The sequence below is a fragment of the Apus apus genome, chromosome 7, assembly GCF_020740795.1.
Source record: "Apus apus isolate bApuApu2 chromosome 7, bApuApu2.pri.cur, whole genome shotgun sequence".
Lineage (NCBI taxonomy): Eukaryota > Metazoa > Chordata > Aves > Apodiformes > Apodidae > Apus > Apus apus.
Genome location: NC_067288.1, coordinates 2,646,897 through 2,664,313, shown reverse-complemented (window position 1 = coordinate 2,664,313; position 17,417 = coordinate 2,646,897). Strand labels below are relative to the sequence as shown.

The window sequence follows — 17,417 nt, the reverse complement described above, 5'->3', positions numbered from 1 at the left end:
AGGCAAACCGAAATAATCAAGACAACCAACTTACCAATTGAGAAGAGATCAGCTCTGGTGCAAGTTAACGAGACACGTGCGTTTTCCTCCACTGAGGAAAGAAAAGGAACCCAGCCTGCAGCTGCAAGATGAGTGTGACTGCAGAGCTGCCCAGTCTGTTATCACAGCAACCTGGCCTGGTATTGAGAACTTGCTTAAATCAGGAACAAAACTTATCCTGGGCTCTGGCAGACAGGACCCCTGGAACAATGCAGAGCACCCAGATTTACAGCAGTTCCCGGCAGAGAAATTTCAGCCTCATTATTTAGGGGTTTTGTTTTCCTTCCAAGGAGCCCCATCCTTTTCTGTGTGCTCAGCTGAATGAAAAAAGGATTCTACCCTTACATTGGAAAGAAACAGCCCCAACCCTCCCAGGCTTTCCAGGAGGACAGTGCAGCTCCAATAGCATCAGCACCACCAGCAATTCTCTTATGGAATAATAAACCAGCAGTGTAAAATTAATCACAGCCACGGCAACAGAGCAGTGGACCCAGGGATTAACCATCACCCCCCTATGGTCATCTGAGGCCCACCGTGTGAATTTCCAAATTACTCTGCTCTTTCCCCCACCCCACCTGATAAATTAAGCAAAAAGGCAAATCTCACGATTGAGCCACAATCCCCACCAACACAAAAGAAGGCCGAGGTATGTAAGGGGTTACAAATATTCAGACTTTATTATAAATAAGAAATACTGTTTTATACATTAAAAACTGCAAGTGTTGCATTTTTTTGTTCACCGCCCCAGACAGCAAGACCACAGATTAAGGCAAAAAAAAAAACAACCAAAAAAGAAGCTGGAGTGAAGGCACGTACTGAGGGGGCCACAGTCAGGAACAGGGTGAGGAGGGGGCTGCCACGCACTGCCCGTGACACCCAGCACTCACCAACCAGCAGCTGCTGCATCATCACATTACATAAAGAAATAACTGGACTTATACACTGAATAATGGCTGTAATGCAGTAGTGATTAAGAGATCGCTTATAAAGTTTGTTTTTCTTTATTTAAAAATAAAATTCTGTTAAAAACAGCTTAAGGAAAGGGGGGAAAAAAAAAAAACAAACAAGGAAGCAGGAAACCTTAGGCCTGAGGTCAGCCAGGGCAGATGTGCATCTTGGCATCTGCTCTTCTCACAGCCTTGGCAGAGGTGATGTGGTTACAGCCAGAGAGAGCAGCCAGCCAGGACACCCACCTCAACATCCCAGGCGTGGGGGTGAGCACAGGTAAGCTCTCCTCTAGGTCTCAGGGATGTTTGCAAGCAGGGGGAGATTCCAAGCTGGTAAATGGCAAGAATCTCTCAGAGAAGGGGGTGCAGGAGTGGTGTGGGGATGCTGAGAACACCCCCTGCCCAGCAGCGCCGTGCCCGGGGGTGCACCAAGCCTCCCACCTTGCACAGTGGTATCAAGATGTCCCCAGAGCCAGCTCTCCCACCACCTCAAGGCTGGGTTTGATCTCCCACCAGTGCTACAGCTCCTCACAGCCCAGCTGCAAAGCCACAGCCCCTCCTGGCACCAGGAGAAGGGGCACAAGACGGGGTGCTGGTGACACCCCCCTATCCAGGCTGGCTTTGGAGGGAGGGCTAGAGAGCACCCACCCAACGGGCAAAGTGGCTGTTGCTGATGCCCATCGGGGTGCTGACAACAGGGGAGAGGAAAGAAAGCAAGAACCCAACTAGGAGAAATACTGAGGTCTGTGGGAATAATGAGGAGAAGTGATCCAGGGTGTGTGCACCCCGTGAGCTACAGGGGAGAGCACGAGGAGGAGGCCAGGCTGTGCCACTCTGGAAACATGGCTGAGTATATTTACACACACATACACACACACAAAGAGACTTCCTCACACTATAATCTTGATTAAAAAAAAAAAACAAACAACAAACCAACAAACAAACAAAAAAAAACACGGAAAAAAATAATCACATTCACACAAAAAATATAAATTTGAAATAATTAATAGCACCAGTGTGTGTCAGATAATAATTTCTTCCCCGCTACGCAAACATAGGAAGTTGCATAGTGTTTAAGGATAGATATATATTGGATCTGGAGGGGGGGGTGCCAGGCTGGAGGCAAGGAGGAAGCCACAGAGGATGCTCTCGTCTCAGGGAGGGGCTGGAGGAGGAGCAAGGGGCTCCCTGCTGCTCCCCCCCAGCACCAGGAAGAGGCAGCTGGGAGGCACTACCTGGAGAGGGAGCTGGGCACGGTGGGAAAGGCAGAAGTGCCACCCCAGCCTGGCCTGATGTCCCTGCAGTGGCTCTGGGGAGAGCAGCAGACAGGTCAAGAACAGGCAAGAGGCGAGAGCAGTGCTGGGAGATATAAAAATGCCACTGTCCTTCTTCAGGAAAAAGATGGGGAGAAACACCTTTGCATTTCCACCTCTTCCTTCCCCACCCACAGACATTCAGGATGAAGGTCAGTGCAACTGTCAGAGCTCTCTGGATGGTGGTGGCTCTCCTCGTCAGCAAGACTTCCTGCTGGAACTGATCTGTCAATCAGACTTTTGTAGCCAAAAAAATAAAAAAATAGATCCTCTGGCAGATGGGAACACAGCTCATGGCTTCCACACTTCACAGTCTGAACTATCTGGCAAGGAAGCTGCTTACAGACCAGACCCAAAGCTTCCCTGCAGGCCAGGAGCAGAGCTGGCAAGACCTAATGCTCCTTCAGGAAAAGACCTACCACTCCACCAGTGTCTCCTCTTCCCAAAGAGCTCCTCTCAGAGCCTGCCTTTTTCTCAGATGCATCACCACAGAAAGCATTTCAGAAAGAGGCTTCGGGTACTGTGTCAAAGGCTACCACTGCTGCCAATTGGCCACTAGTTGATGATTAAAAAAAAAAAACACAACCAAGAAATTCACAGGGTTAGAAGTCGGGAAGAGGGGTCTGAATGAGTGCAGCTATACTGGCCATTACAGTAATACTTTGGTAGCCATCCCCTTCCTTCATAGGGACAGAGAGCTCTGGGACAGAGGATTTTACAGTCAAGGGGAGAAGAGAGGAGAGAAGGTAGGGTTAGTTTTGCCTTGCTGTACACAGCTCACATGGTTATTTCTGATCCACAGTACAAAGAGTCCAGAGCATCTCCCATCCTTGTGCTACTCAAAGGGAAACTGTGTCTGAGAAAGGGCAAAGGCAGAGTGCTCAGGAAGACAATTTATATTAAAAAAAACCCTTTGATGCCCAAAGATGGAGATTTAATTTGCTTCTCTTATAAAAAAAAACAAAACAAAAAAAACAAAACCAAAAAACTTTCAACTTATCCTGATTTGGAAAGAAAACAGTGGCTGTGAGCAGCAAAGAGGTGGGGATCTGAAGAAGGTAATGTGTGTTAAGGCACTCCATAGCCAAACCACTGCTCCAGCACTCACTGGGGGAATACCCCCGCCCCCAGCACACCCTTAGGGTTTCTCAATGGACGGGGTGTTAAAACAGCCAGATGGCAAGGTCTTCTTGATGTCTTCCAGGTTGCTAATGTCCTTCAGGATCTCTTCAATGTCCCTGTTGTAGGCCTGTATCGCATCGTCTTGCTTCCTGGCTTCTCTCTCGAGGAAAGACACTTTCTGGTCCAGGTCACTATCTTTCATCTGGTCTTTGGCACTGTTCAGGGTTCCCTCAATCTCATTCAGCTTGTTCAAGTCCACTGTCTCCAGTTGTCCTGAGAAGGCAGAACCAAACAGTAGTAATTTAAGAAAACCCTTTTTGATGCACTGGGTGCTTACACAGCTGAGATCTCTACCATCTCTGCATTGGAAACAACACTTCAAACAGGACCAACCTGCCCTGCCTCAGCACTGGTCCTCAGCTCACAGAAGAGCAGCACCAAACACTGCACAACGAGTTCTGAGGCCACTCCAGGAGAAAAATACAAACCAACACCTTGCAGAAACCCCATTTCTAAAAGTGAAGGGACCCATTTGATGGTAGGAAAGCCAGCACCCCACGCCAGCTGCTAGCACTGACAAAGGAAAACATTCAAAAGCATAAGGCATGTTTAGGACAGCCTTACCTAATTGATCCAGCAGGTCATTGATGACAGCAAGCAAGCTATTCACAGAGTTCTTTGCTTTTCTTGCATTGTCTTCTGCCTCCTGGGCAGCCTGTGAGGCCTGCAGGGTTTAAAAAATGAGAGCACAAACAGGCTGTAGGGATTACAAAACCCATCTATCCAAGCTTTTAGTCACACACATCCTTGGCTCCTCTCTCCAGGATAAGGCCCCTGCACTGAGATCTTCATCACAGTGCTGGCAAAGACTGACAACCTTCCAATAACCAGTTTTCTGATTACTTCAGGATGGGGATCCCTGATAATTGTGCAGGATTTTGCAGAAGTCAGAACAGAGTCAACAGGGCTACCCTCAGGTTTCAGTTACAAAAGTGTTGCATTAAGAAAACTAGCTCTCAAAACCCAGCAGGGAACCTATGCTACTGCCAAGAGAGGAGCCCCTTTGCTTGTCTCATGTTTTCAGTCCCACATAAAACCTGGAAGACAGACTGAACACTGGCTGGAGCCAGTGCTGTCTTGGCACAGAAGCAGCTGCAGCATCACCAGGACAGCAGTGAGAAGGCAGCTTCTTGCCATTGCTGCCAGCATTACTTACCATGCCTGCCATCATCATGTCCTGCTCAGCATCATCCTGCTTCCGCTTCAGCTCCTTCTCCGCATCCTGTAGTTGCTTCATCATGTCATCGACTTCCCTGGCCAGCCCCGTCACGTCAGCAAAAGTCTTGTCAGCTTCAGTTTTGGTAGCAGCAGCACTCTGCAGCCAGCACAGGGTGGAAAAACAGTGATGAAGGTGCAGAACTTCCTTCAGTCCTTTTCATCAAAACACAGCCATTTCCTATCATCCCACACGCTGCATTCCCTGGGTGGGAAATACAGCAGAAAGCACGCAGAGCCCACCAGGAAATACTGGAGCAGAGGAGCTGAAGCAGCCACACACCCATCTCATGGGGGGGTGGCTTCAGAACCACGCAGGACTCACCTTCTGGACAGAACTGGCAATTTTCTCAGCATCATCTGCTTTAGCCTTGGCTTCACGGGCATCGGCAGCAGCGGTGCCGAGCGCCAGCTCCGCCTGCCGCGTCTTGTCGTTGGCTTCAGCAATGGTCTGGCTGATGGCAGGAATCTTCTTCAGCGCCTCCTCCGCCGCCGTCTTGTTGTCGTTCACCCGCTTGTCAAAGTCTAAAGGGCAAGAGAGACCCTGATCCCTTTGGCCCAGAAGAGCCCGGGGATGCTCCTGTGACCAAGCCGCCCAGGCTCTGCCATCCCAGCACGAGACGCAGGAAGCGCACAGCGGGGCGTGGGGGGGGGGGGGGTGCTTGCAGCTCTCCCAGTGTCTCCTGACACCAAACAAGAAACTTAAACAAAATGCAGATTTCTAGTCACTGAAAACGTTTCTGTTTTTTTTTTCTTTCAAGAAAATAAAGCCAAAAGAACACACCCAACACTTGGGCAACAGCACGGCCTGTTTCACTAAGGTACCCTGCTGCCAAGTGACTTGTCTCACAGGAACCAAAGGATTCACTGCAAGTGCTTCCTCTTTACCTTTCAGGTTGCTGAGGATGGTGTTAGCCTCCTGGAGTGTGCCATTGCCCTTCCGAGCAGCTTCTTCAGCCAGGGCTTTCGCTGCATCTGCTCGAGCCAAGAGCTGGTCTGCAGTCTGAGGAGACATGACATGCATCAACAGTGTCCCACCTTTTGAAGGACAACCATCCAGGTGTAGCAAAAAGCATCACCCATCCTCAAACACCAGCACCATGCAAAATAGAGTTCATCCCTCAGTGGCTTCCTCTGAAACCAGGAGAATTCAGGTACTGCTGGAACACTGTTCTTGAATACAAAGATGACACCTGGCAAACATCCCCTATTCTCCCATACAGTCTCAGTGCCATTGCTTTTACCAGCTTTTTTCATCTTCTGTCCAGGAACACTCTGCAGTATTTTGTAAGTAACAAGAAGCATTAAGATAAGACTGAAAAAGACCAAATCTTTATCTGGCCACTTACTTGGGGGTTTTTGTTTTCTAGGGAACAAAACTCTGCACAGAACAGAACTGACCTGCTGCTCTGTCTTCCCTTTCTCCAAGAGGTTCTTTACTTCTAGTTCCTTTCCTTTCATGTCTTCTCTCAAGTCCTCATAATCTTTCAGCTTCCTGGCAATTAGCTGATCTAACTCCTCTGCTTCCTTCTTGATCTTGTTGGCTTCATTCTGCAGGTGGCAATCAGAAACAAAGGCAGATTCCTCAAAGTTAAAGAATTTCTGACAGCTAGCAAAACACACAGTATAGTTTCTAACAGTCAAAGAGGTAGAAGCTACGATGGGTTCCTGTCTCTTACTACAACTGCAGTTGTAGCTTTGTCTGCAAAGCTCTGGATACCAACGAGGGTCAGTGCAACGAAGGACAGAGGCTGGAAGCGGTTTTGCGTGCAAGAAACTCTACTGCAGTAGAGGGAGCAGAGGAGATGGAGCAGCTCTGCAGGGAACTGACATTTCTGCACTTCCCCCTTCAAGCCAAGATGTCTGGCAAACAACATTTCGCTCAGTTTTTTGTCATTCAGATCCTGGGGATGGTGGGGGTTTACGTATGTAGTTTCCTGCATGCAAGACTCCGACATAAAAGCTGGGACATGTAAGTCTGGACTATACCCAGATGAACAAAAATTCCACAAGTCTGTCCTTACACAGAGAACAATGAGCAAAGCACGTGCAAGGGGTGTCAGCAACCTAGCACACTGCTGCAACACTTGTCCTGACTGATCTTTAGAAAATGCTGCACGTGATGCTTCCCCCACATACCTCCAGCCCCGTGGAATCCACGGTGGGCAGACTGGTGAGGTTAGCATAGATCTGCAAAGCTTTGTTTCCAGCTTCCTCTGCCTCTGCAAGCACCTTGTTGGCCTGTTTCTCTAGGTCTCGAGAAATGTTCCTTGCTTGATTGTACCTAAAAACACCCAAGGATTCAGTTAGGCTGATTTCTTTCATAAAACAGATCTTATTAAGAGAGCAGAGGAGCTGAGACATTGTATGACACTTCCCATAAACCCCAAAGCAAACAACAGAAGGTGTCTTAATTTTAAGCACTCATACAAAGCCAGGAAATAAAAAAAATTTGCTGTTACTGACTCACTTCAGGTTAAGCTCATCAATGTCATTTGCAGTTTGGTTTTCTCCAGCCAGGGTCTTCAGCAGCAGCTGATATGCCTCTGTGGAAGTCTCATTTGCTGCCTTGGCCGTGCGAACAATCTCATCAGCTTCTTTTTTGTGTCTGGACAAGATTACAAGAAGAAAAATTATGCCATTAGAATTGCCAGCCAGGGGTTTCTATCCTCAATTGCAGATTCTAATATCTTCCTTTCCCTTCCTTCACCCAGATTTGCATATGAAAGACACTGTTTGAGACTATCTCTGCAACCAAGGCATCCCCTGAGCAGTGTCCAGGAGATGAGTTGTTATGGCTGTAGGTGGCCCTCGTTCACATCTCCAGCCCTTGCCTCCAGTGACACACAGACACACACTCATCACCATCTCCTCAGCAAAGAGTATGTGCTTTATATTGAGCACAGTCACTTTTCCTTCCCCTTTGCAGGGAAGAGCAGGGCCCTGATGTGAGCTGAGGAGCACGTTGTGCCACAGCCTACCTTTCAGCCAGCTTACGGGCCTCTTCTGCCAACAGGGTCATGTTGTTGGGGTCCCCAGTTGACTCTGGAGGTGTAATGGACTGGAAGAAAATAAAGAAAAATCCTTAAAGCTCTTTTTTCATCTTTTATTCATCTTTGCTTTAAATATTTATTGCCATGATCTAAATGCTTAGAGATGTGTCTAACCTACTTCTGACTTCCTTTAGCCCCTACAGCTTCCACCACTGGTTATCTCTTAAAAAACAAAGGTGTTGATGTTTATTTAGGGGTTTTTACGTTGGTTTCTTTGAGCAGAAACTAGACAAAATCTATGCCTGACACTGGTGATCATCTTTGTCTCCCATGATCTTGGGTAGGGGAGAAGCTACTTCCATAGCAAATCTGCTACATGAGAGAGAGAACAAGCAGAGAAACACAGCAGAGGGCACAGAAAATAACGGCCCTCTCCTCTCCTCACCACGTGGGACCTCAGCAGCACACTCACCACATTGTCAGCTGCCATCTTTGCCTTCTCAAGCATATCAGAAGCTAAGCTGATCAAGTCCTCCGTGTCCTCCACCCGCACCCGGGCTCGCTCTGCCATGTTCTCTGTCTCCTGCACCGTGCCCTGGATGTTCCTCAGCCTGTTGAGCTGACTTGCTAGGGTGCTGTTGATGTCTTTGAGACGATCCATGAGGCCCTGGTCGACGTCTGAAACACACAAAATAAAAGAGGAAGGAAAACTGATTACAGCAAGAAGATGGAGCAGCAGCTTACCACTGCAGGCATCATGTTGGTAGGTTAATCCCCTACTGAAAGGGGACCAGCAAAGCTACTTCATAAGTCAGTCAGCTTGAGATCAAAGCCATCATCAGAACGTGCACCAAACATGAGAAAAAGTCATTAACTACTAACAAGACAATCCTGCTGGGTGTTGCAACAGACTCTGAAGGGGGATTTTATGTTCAGAATTATGTACTACCTCTATCATTGACTTTAAAAGGACAACACAGCTTCTCCTCAACAACTGCTCTGTGATTGCTCTTTAGTTTAACTACAAGAGGATAGCAGAGAGGGAGGAACAGTGGGGCTCTGCTACTGCTCACTTTGGCCAGTAGTGGCTCCTCTCAAGCCAGACAGTTTCCATACAGAGCAGCTAACAGATGTGTGAAACAGCAAGCCCACCCCAAAATGCCCTCCAAACGAAAGAGATGACAAAAGCTGGCAGGATAGAGCCTTCATTCTGCAATCAGTAGCACCTATGAGCCCCCCAAACTTCCCCAAATTCTTGGACCACCAGGTAAGTCCCCACAACAATGTCTTTAATAATGGAGCCATAAAAGCACAGACACGTGCCTCATGACCAGGGGTAATTCTGAAAATGTGAGAATGTTATTATGAGATTAAGTACCAGTAGAAGCCTGCAGGCCTTCAAAATCAAAACCTTTCCCAAATATGTTGACTTGACCTTGCAGCACATCTGAAGTATTGAACATGAACATCTGACACATTACAAAACTTACTACAAACTATGTACCATGTGGAAAAACACAAATAAGAGCTACAGGGGTGCACAGATCTTTGCAAGGGTGGTTTTTGCTGCATTTGACTTGCCTCTTAAAGAGCAACAGACCTGGGGAAGGGTCTGGAGCACAAGTCTTATGAGAAGCAGCTGAGGGAACTGGAGGTGTTTAGTCTGGAGAAAAGGAGGCTGAGGGGAGACCTTGCTCTCTACAACTCCCTGGTTGGAGCAGGGTGGGTGAGGCAGGGTCAGTCTCTTCTCCCCAGTAACAAGTGATAGGGCAAGAGGAAACAGCCTCAAATTGCCTAGGGGAGGTTTAGACTGGATATTAGGAACAAGTTCTTCACCCAAAGGATTGTCAGGGCCCTGAACAGGCAGTGGCCATGTCAGCATCCCTGGAGGGATTTAAAAGCCATGTAGATGTGGTGCTGGTAGACATGGGTTAGTGGTAGGCTTGGCCCTGTGTTAGGTTAATGGACAGACTTTATGATCCTGAAGGTCTTTTCCAACTTAAATGATTCTGTGGTTCTAAGAGGTGGAAAGAAAGATGAAAAATACCACCACAAAACCCAATCCATTCCCTCACTTTTCTCCCATCTCCTGTCCCCCTACGTGGGACTACTATCCAGGCACAGGTACCAAGCACGCAGCATAAAGCTACCTCAGCTAAAACTGGGAAGAGTTTCAGTGATCATTCCCACTGGCAGGAATCTTCCCAAGCAAACACAAGCATTAGATGTGAGTCAGCTTTTCCACAGCTTCTCACAAAGGGGACAGATTTTTTCCAAAGGGGCCTGAAATCACTGAACCCACTCACAGGGGAACATCTTTTACTGGAAACTCAACAGTCATCTTCAAGTGGCTCTTCTCCAAAACACACTTCAGCTTAGACATGAAAAAGACACCAAGTCAAACCACTGCCACATGGCTTAAGGTCCTGTTTGCAGACACCCCATGACAGAGGTGACAGTACAAGGTCAATTTGAAGCAGAGTTTAACAGGAAAAACAGCTACAGGCCACAGCAACAGCACTTCTGAGCACATTAAACCCTTTCTGGTAGGATAATTAAGCTTGCCAGGAGGATTTTGAAGCCTTCATTCTGAATCCTGATAATAACCCAAAAAGAACTACTTTATCCCAAGATGTCAGAACAAATTTACATTATTGATAAACAAGCATATTGGAAAGTTTTCCATTTCTTTAACAAGTAATAACCTCCTTTGCACCCGGGGAACACTTTGCACCTGTGGAGAGCTAGAGGCAGCTCTTCACTTTGCATAAGCAACAGAATGGCTGGGAGAAGAGCAAGATGAAAGCACAGACACCGTTGCTTAGATAACAAGATGCACACAAGATACAGTGTCTCAGTGCCCTCTGTCCTCTAAAGAAAACACACTGTGTCCAAAGGGAACAGAACATCAGGCAAAGAGCTCCTTTCACATACCTGATCAGGTTAACTCACCTTTGCTGTTCTGTGCTTCCTGAAGCAACTCCGTGACATCTCTTTCTGCCTGCTTCAGCCTCTCCTCAAAGGCTTGATCCGTTACAGTGTCTTCTCCCATTCCCAGATTTGCTATAAGATTTTCCAGCTCCTGCAGCCTCTCTCGTTGCTCAGCCACCTACACCAGAAGGACAGAGCACAGCTACAAGGCAGAGCACAGCCCCCTGAACCTCTCTGCTTTCAGCAAGGATCAGCCAGGATGCAAAAGCCGCTCCGCAGGGGGCACACGCCACGGTCTCCAGCAGCACCAACCGTGGCACTTGTGGCCTTACCTTATCTTTCACTAGTCTGTAACAGGCCGGGCACTCCTGGCAGCCGGGCCAGGAGCGGTTGTAGAAGTAGTTCTCCTCACACTGGTCGCAGCGGCTGCCCACGAAGCCCTCCTTGCAGTCGCAGCGGCCGTTCTCCCGGCACTGCAGGGAGCGCGAACCCTCGGGGTCACAGTCGCAGGCTGCAGGGAAGTTACACCTCAGTCAGGCTGGAGGACAGGCAGAAACACCCCAAAACCCACAGGGTGAGGGCACACCCTCAGTACACTCGAAACATCTGCAAGAGCGACGTGGCACCAGCTGGCGCTGGAGGCTCACCCTCCCCTGGGGCACTCCTGCACAGAGCAGAGCGCTCTGTCCAGCTGGACACAAGGTTCATTGCAGGTGCTCACAGCGTTGCTATTGCCTCTCCCACAAAGCACTTCAGGCCCTGGCCCAGGCTGCCCAGGGCAGTGGAGGAGTCACCATCCCTGGAGGGACTTAAAAGCCATTGTAGATGGGGTGCTGAGGGACATGGGTTAGCGGCGGCCCTGGCAGAGCTGGGTTTACAGTTGGGCTTGATCATCTTAAAGGTCTTTTCCAACCAAATTATTCCAGCATGATTTTCTACCCCATTTCATTGTAACCAACTGCAGTTAATTTGTCTGCAGGGACATCATGGAGGAGAGTTTGTATCATCCTGTTTTTCAGTCACATTTACAAGAGCTGCTGCTCCTCAGGACACCATCTGTATATTCAGGCCATTTGCACAGAAGCTGTGCAGAGATTTAATGTCAGCAAAGAGGGCTGTTGCAGGACAATATTCAAAGAAGGTATTTCCAGTACTTTTCACTCCAGCACCTGAATGGGGCTTACAAGAAAGCCAGGAAGGGGCTTTTTATAAGGACATGCAGGGACAGGACAAGGGGAAATGGTTTTAAAGCAGAGAGGGGAGATTTAGATTAGACATTAGGAGTAAATTCTTCACTATGAGGGTGGTGAGACCCTGGCCCAGGTTGCCCAGAGAAGCTGTGGCTGCCCCATCCCTGGAAGTGTTGAAGGGCAGGTTGGATGGGGCTTGGAGCAACCTGGTCAGGTAGGAGGTGTCCCTGCCCTTGAGGAGAGTTGGAACTAGATGATATTTAAGGTCCCTTCCAACCCAAACCAGCCTGTGATTCTATGATTCTATTTACACCAAAGAAAACTGGGTATCTAATAATTTGGAGTTCTTTATACCCCCAATTCCATAACAAGAGAAAAAGGGGATAGGCTGTTACATGGAGACTGAATTTCGCCAGGCAGAATGTGGACATAAAAGCGACAGCTTCTGCCGTGATGAAGAGCAGGGTGAGACAGTACTTTTTCCCAGGGAGGAGGGAAGCAAAGGCAAGGCTGGCTGTCCTCCCCACCTGCCTGTGCTCCAGCCCCTCAGACTTACGTTTGCAGCCCTGGGAGCTGAAGCCGAAGTGGTTGACCTCGCAGGCGTCGCAGCGCTGGCCGGCCACGCCGGGCTGGCACTCGCACTGCCCGCTCTGGATGTCACACTGGCCATTGGTGGAGCCCAGCGCGTGGCAGTTGCACCTGGGGGAGGCAGCCAGGTGTCAGCAGGGACACCCAGGGGTGGCACGGGGTGAAGCCCCACACAGAGGGAGCTGTAACCAGCACAGCTCAGCGTTGCCAGTTGCTCACTTTGCTCGCTGTGCGGATGCAGAAGGCGAGGCACAGAGCCTGTAAACCGTGCAAGGTCACTTGGTGCCTGCACTGAAAAAGGAACCCACCAGCCCCTGCTACCAGCAATCACAGTCACGTGGCACTTTTCTATTTAAAACCCCGATTTAAAGCTATTTATAAAGCTATGTGAAAGTCAGGGTTTTTGTAGCTGCTCCTTCCCTGCTGCTCTTCCCCACCCACAGCAACATCAAGGTGCACCAGTTAGTGGTGACAAACACCCTGTTCCTACACACGTTAAGCACAGACCCCTCCCAAAACCAGGCTCTTTGCCCCAAGCTGAGGCAAACATCACCTCTCGCAGCCACGTCCGCTCTGAAGGTTGAAGAATCCGGGCTCACAGGCACTGCAGTCCCTCCCAGTGACATGAGACAGGCACTCGCACTGCCCCGTCACCTGGTTGCAGCTCGTCTGCTGATTCACAGTGCCGTAGGGATTGCAGTGACAAGCTGCCAAAATACAACGGGCAGAGAAAGTTAAGAGCCCCTCGTGGCACGGGCACTCTGCTGGCAGGTCCCCAAGGGGGCTGGGATCCAACCCATGTGGCAGCCCAGCCCCTGCCTTGCACAATGACTGTGCACCAAGAGCAGCACGTGCCCACCAACACAGGCACTCCAACAAAGCTACAGCCCCCAAACCAGGGTAACACCAGGCGCCGCTGCCGACAGGCACACACAACAGCCCGACGCCGTGTTCCAAGGGCAGCTCGCAGGGACAAAACCGCCCAGAGGAACCACCTCTCACCTCGGCACTTGTCGGCGGGGTCGGGGGCCAGGGGGTTGCCGAAGAAGCCGTCGCGGCAGCGGTCGCAGTAGAAGCCGGCGGTGTTGTGGATGCACTTGAGGCACTCGCCCGTCTGGCGGTCGCAGTTGCCCACGGCGTTGGGGTCGATGTTGTCGTTGCACTGGCAGAGGCGGCAGGGCCGCACCGCCCCGCTCTCCCCCAGCGGGTCCCCGAAGTAGGCGTCGTCGCACAGCTCGCACCTCTTCCCTGCGACGGGGCAGAAACGCTGGCGCTGCAGCAGACACCCCTGAGCTGCCTCACCCCAGCCCCCTGGCAGCCTGTCCTGCTGTGAGCCAGGACGAAGCCAATTCTCCTTTTACTGATTATTTCCCCCTCCCCCCCCTTCAGTAAGCTTTCTTTTAACTAGCAGCAGTGTTCCAACTAAGACTGATAACGGCGAAATGTTTCCTTATACCATTAGTGTTTGTTTAAAGCTGTGTAGTTTAGTTTTCAACCCAGTAAAGTCTCTCTCTTTTTCTCTCTCTCCTTCTCTACTTGGGTGGGAGGGGATCGAGAGCGTTGTTGTCAAACACAGCTCCTTCTGAAGGGTCAACTCTCCAGCTTCCTCCCCCTTTCATCCTTTTGTTGGGGCCAGAAAGGTGCACAAAACCACACACAAATCCCTCCCCTTCTCTGAATTTCAGCTGCTTTTTCACTGGGCCTTTGCATTATGAATTATTTCAGTCCCTCCTTTCCTTCCCACCCCCGTAAGCCAAACTCTGTTCACTGTAATTCGTTGTTAATTTAGGAATCCAAGCAGGCAGAGCTCCGTGGGCCATCACTGCTCCAGGAAGTCCCACTGCCAACGAGATCTGCCAAACCTCCACAGGCAATCACCGAAGCATCCAACTCAGCAGCTCCCTCACTTACTGCAGATTTGAGCTCCCCAGCAAGCTACAAGCTCTGTTTCTCAGGCAGCCCTTGCACACACAAACCTCCTTTTCCCCTCACCCTTCCCTTCACATACCAAGAAGGCGACAGAAAACAGGACGAACTCCAGTGCCATCACACAGCTACAAATAAATATGAGCTCATATGGACACCTGAGCTGCAGGGAACCTGGTACCCCAGACTCCACTTTGGCTTGCAAAGCAGTGGCACCCATGGGAACCCTGACAATCTGCCTCTGTGCTTGAAGCATTTACAGGTATCCTGTCCTTGGAACTCTGCCATGGCAAGCATAAAACTGGGAGAGAAGCACAGAGGCTGCCAACCATCCTAGGGCTTCCTTGCTGTCTGCAGGGAGAACAAAAGCCTCTGCTTAACGACTCAGCTACACGCTTGGACTTCATGATTTACTGCTAAGAAGAAAAGATCTGTACCTGTTCACATATTTATCTTTAAAAGTGGTGAGCATAAATTTGGTCTTGTATTTTTTGGGCAGTCTTTGTGATTCACTGCAGCCTTCCTAGGGAGAGCACTGGCCCCGCCACCCCTACAAGCAGCCTGCACTGTCTCTCTGGTTGGCAAACTGCACCATCTGATTTTATTTCTGTCTGATCTGCCTTCCTGACCCTCTAAAATCTCTTCTATTTTCTGCCAAACACTCGGCAAGCTCTAGTGGGAGCTAGCATGGCCCACCTACACAGCATAGAAATGTTGAGACTTTGCACAGATTAAGCCCTTGTTTCCCTTCTGTTCTCGAGAGGCAGGCACAAAGAACATGGGTGAGCCCTGAGCCTCACACAGGACAGAAAACAGGGCTAAGAAAGGGAGAAGCATTTGAACCAGAAGACACAGCAGCTCTGAGTGCTGCTTGCTGTGAGTTAGAGCCCCACAACTGGCAGGAGACACGTTTCCAAAGGCACGTGGGGTGCAGAAAGAGAGGCTTTTTGTGTAGGAACACACCTGTAGTGCCAGCCTGGCAGCTGGTGCACACAACCTCCTTCGTGCGGGGCACGATGGCACAGCTTGAGCTGCCTGGGCAGGGGCAGGGCTGGCAGTCTGAGGCTGTGCCCGCCGTGGCATCTCCATAGTACCCATCACTGCACTTCTCACAGTGAGGCCCCGCTGTGTTATCCCTGCAACTGCACACACCTGGAACAGAGAGGGACACGGGGTTTGTTTCATCACCCAACTCAGAAAGAAGACTCACCCTCTTGCTGCACCCTGATTTACTGGCCCCCCTTACCCGTCTCGGGCTGGCAGGTCTCGCTGTGCCCGTTGCACGCGCAGGGCACGCAGGGGCTGTAGGGCCCCAGGCTCGGAGTCTCTCGCCGGTAGCCAGAGGAGCAGCGCTCACAAAACTGCCCCTCGTATCCTGCTGGACAGGAGCAGCTCTCCACCCAGGCCACGGGCACACCAGGTCCTGGGCGAGCACTGGTGATGGTAACATCATCCAGGTGTCCAGCACCTGCAGAGCAGGGAGAGGGGAAAGGTTCTGTAACCACAAAGGCTTCATCACTGCCTCACCACACACACACCTGGATGGCACAACACACAGACAGGAGGATGCTCGCAGTTGGGAACGTGAATCAGGAAACAAAATCCTCCAGGAAGGTTTAGACAGCCAAGAAAAGGTGCAATACAGCTCACAAAGGGCACTCACAGGGCAGGAAAGTTGAGAATAACAATCCAGAGCAGGCTGCTGAGAACAGCATAGGAGCAAACATGGTCAGTTAAAATAAGTTATATTTTGCATGGATAGGGTTTCCATTTCCTAATCAAATATCAAGACTAATTCCTGACTTTCTAGGGAGGACAGGCCATCTCTCCAGCAATTTCAATACACCATCTCCAACAGAGCTTTTGCAAACCATGCCTTGGGGTAAACTCTTCAGCTATTCCTCCCAAGCCAGTTCTTCATTTGGTATTTGAGCTCTCCCTCGTCTCCTCCCTGCCCCTTCCCTGGGGCAGAACAGAGCCCAGACACAACATGGCTTGTTTTCAGTTGATACCAGAGCATTTGTACCACCACAGCAGCTGCAGAGCACTGAGCAGAGCCTCAGCTCCTGCACATTAGCAGCAGCTACAGTGCTCAGGGAATGGCTTCCTCCAGACCTTTCCTCCCCTCCATATCACAATCCTACATTCCTCTCTATGAGCCACCTCTACTGAAAACACTTGCAGCTTTCTCACCTTTCCTACATACAAATTCATCCTTTGCACCCTTCTGTATTTTTTTTTTTCATGCAACAATACCCAAGGACACAGATATTCTTCCTCCTAAATTCATGCCTAATTTTTATAAAACATTTCAAGACCTCGTCCTTCCCACTTGTCATGGCAAGGCAAGACCAGGAACAGGGGGACATAACCACTCCCATTGTAGCAGAAACTGAGGCCAAATGTTGTCAACTCCCTACATTTCTCCTACTGAGTCCTTCAGGACTCTGTGCTACGTATCTGGAAGACACTGGCCGTGTAACACAGAAAAGCCCTCAAGTTTAGCAGCAAAGAATAAGGAGGTGACAAACTCAGTTTCCAGACTCCCAAAGGCAGCACCTTTCTCCCCCAGCTCCTCTCCAGGATGTCCAGGAGAAGTTTCTACACAGGAAGACCAAGTGAAAAGCAACCAGCAAAGGCTTTGCCAAATAATTTGCCACAGCTATTTATGACTGGACCCTAAAATAAAGCAACTTGAGAACTAGACAAACGGGTCTGCCCCTCTCTTCTGGGACATTCTGCCCAGTGACTTACTTCTCTCACTGTACGTCCCACGGATCTTGATGGAAGTCAAGTTCTGGAGAAGCTTCTGGAAGTCAAAGGCTGTAAGGGCAGGCCTCCATGGGTAATCTGTAGCCTCGTGGAGCCTGCAGAGAAGAGCCGTGCACCATCAGCAAAGCTTTTGGGTGCTAACAGCTGCACCCTTTTGAAGCGCCCTTTCCAACAGCACCGTGCTGTCGTGACATAATTCATACACACTTGTGTGACAGAGAGCTTCACATCAACCTGTGAGACTGCTCTTCCAAGCCACAATCCATGCTCCTTGTTTCCTCCAGAGCTCAGAGGCCAGGGGCACCACAGGCCAGGTCCCAG

General features: G+C 49.8%; 1 protein-coding gene across 1 annotated transcript in view; it reads right to left on the bottom strand.

The window, feature by feature from the left end:
• Window positions 1-690: 690 nt before the first annotated feature.
• LAMC1 (laminin subunit gamma 1) overlaps window positions 691-17,417 on the bottom strand; it is a 68,862-nt gene continuing 52,135 nt past the window's right edge. The window contains exons 11-28 of the mRNA XM_051624946.1: window positions 17,079-17,191; window positions 15,571-15,792; window positions 15,288-15,476; window positions 13,401-13,646; window positions 12,952-13,105; window positions 12,367-12,509; window positions 10,953-11,131; window positions 10,642-10,798; window positions 8,162-8,367; window positions 7,678-7,757; window positions 7,167-7,304; window positions 6,836-6,980; window positions 6,098-6,247; window positions 5,585-5,699; window positions 5,022-5,221; window positions 4,638-4,796; window positions 4,046-4,145; window positions 691-3,694 (exon numbers count right to left, since the gene is read on the bottom strand). Of these exons, the coding sequence (XP_051480906.1) occupies window positions 3,438-3,694; window positions 4,046-4,145; window positions 4,638-4,796; window positions 5,022-5,221; window positions 5,585-5,699; window positions 6,098-6,247; window positions 6,836-6,980; window positions 7,167-7,304; window positions 7,678-7,757; window positions 8,162-8,367; window positions 10,642-10,798; window positions 10,953-11,131; window positions 12,367-12,509; window positions 12,952-13,105; window positions 13,401-13,646; window positions 15,288-15,476; window positions 15,571-15,792; window positions 17,079-17,191 (2,953 nt within the window). The 3' untranslated portion in view covers window positions 691-3,437. The remainder of the gene's footprint in view (window positions 3,695-4,045; window positions 4,146-4,637; window positions 4,797-5,021; window positions 5,222-5,584; window positions 5,700-6,097; window positions 6,248-6,835; window positions 6,981-7,166; window positions 7,305-7,677; window positions 7,758-8,161; window positions 8,368-10,641; window positions 10,799-10,952; window positions 11,132-12,366; window positions 12,510-12,951; window positions 13,106-13,400; window positions 13,647-15,287; window positions 15,477-15,570; window positions 15,793-17,078; window positions 17,192-17,417) is intronic.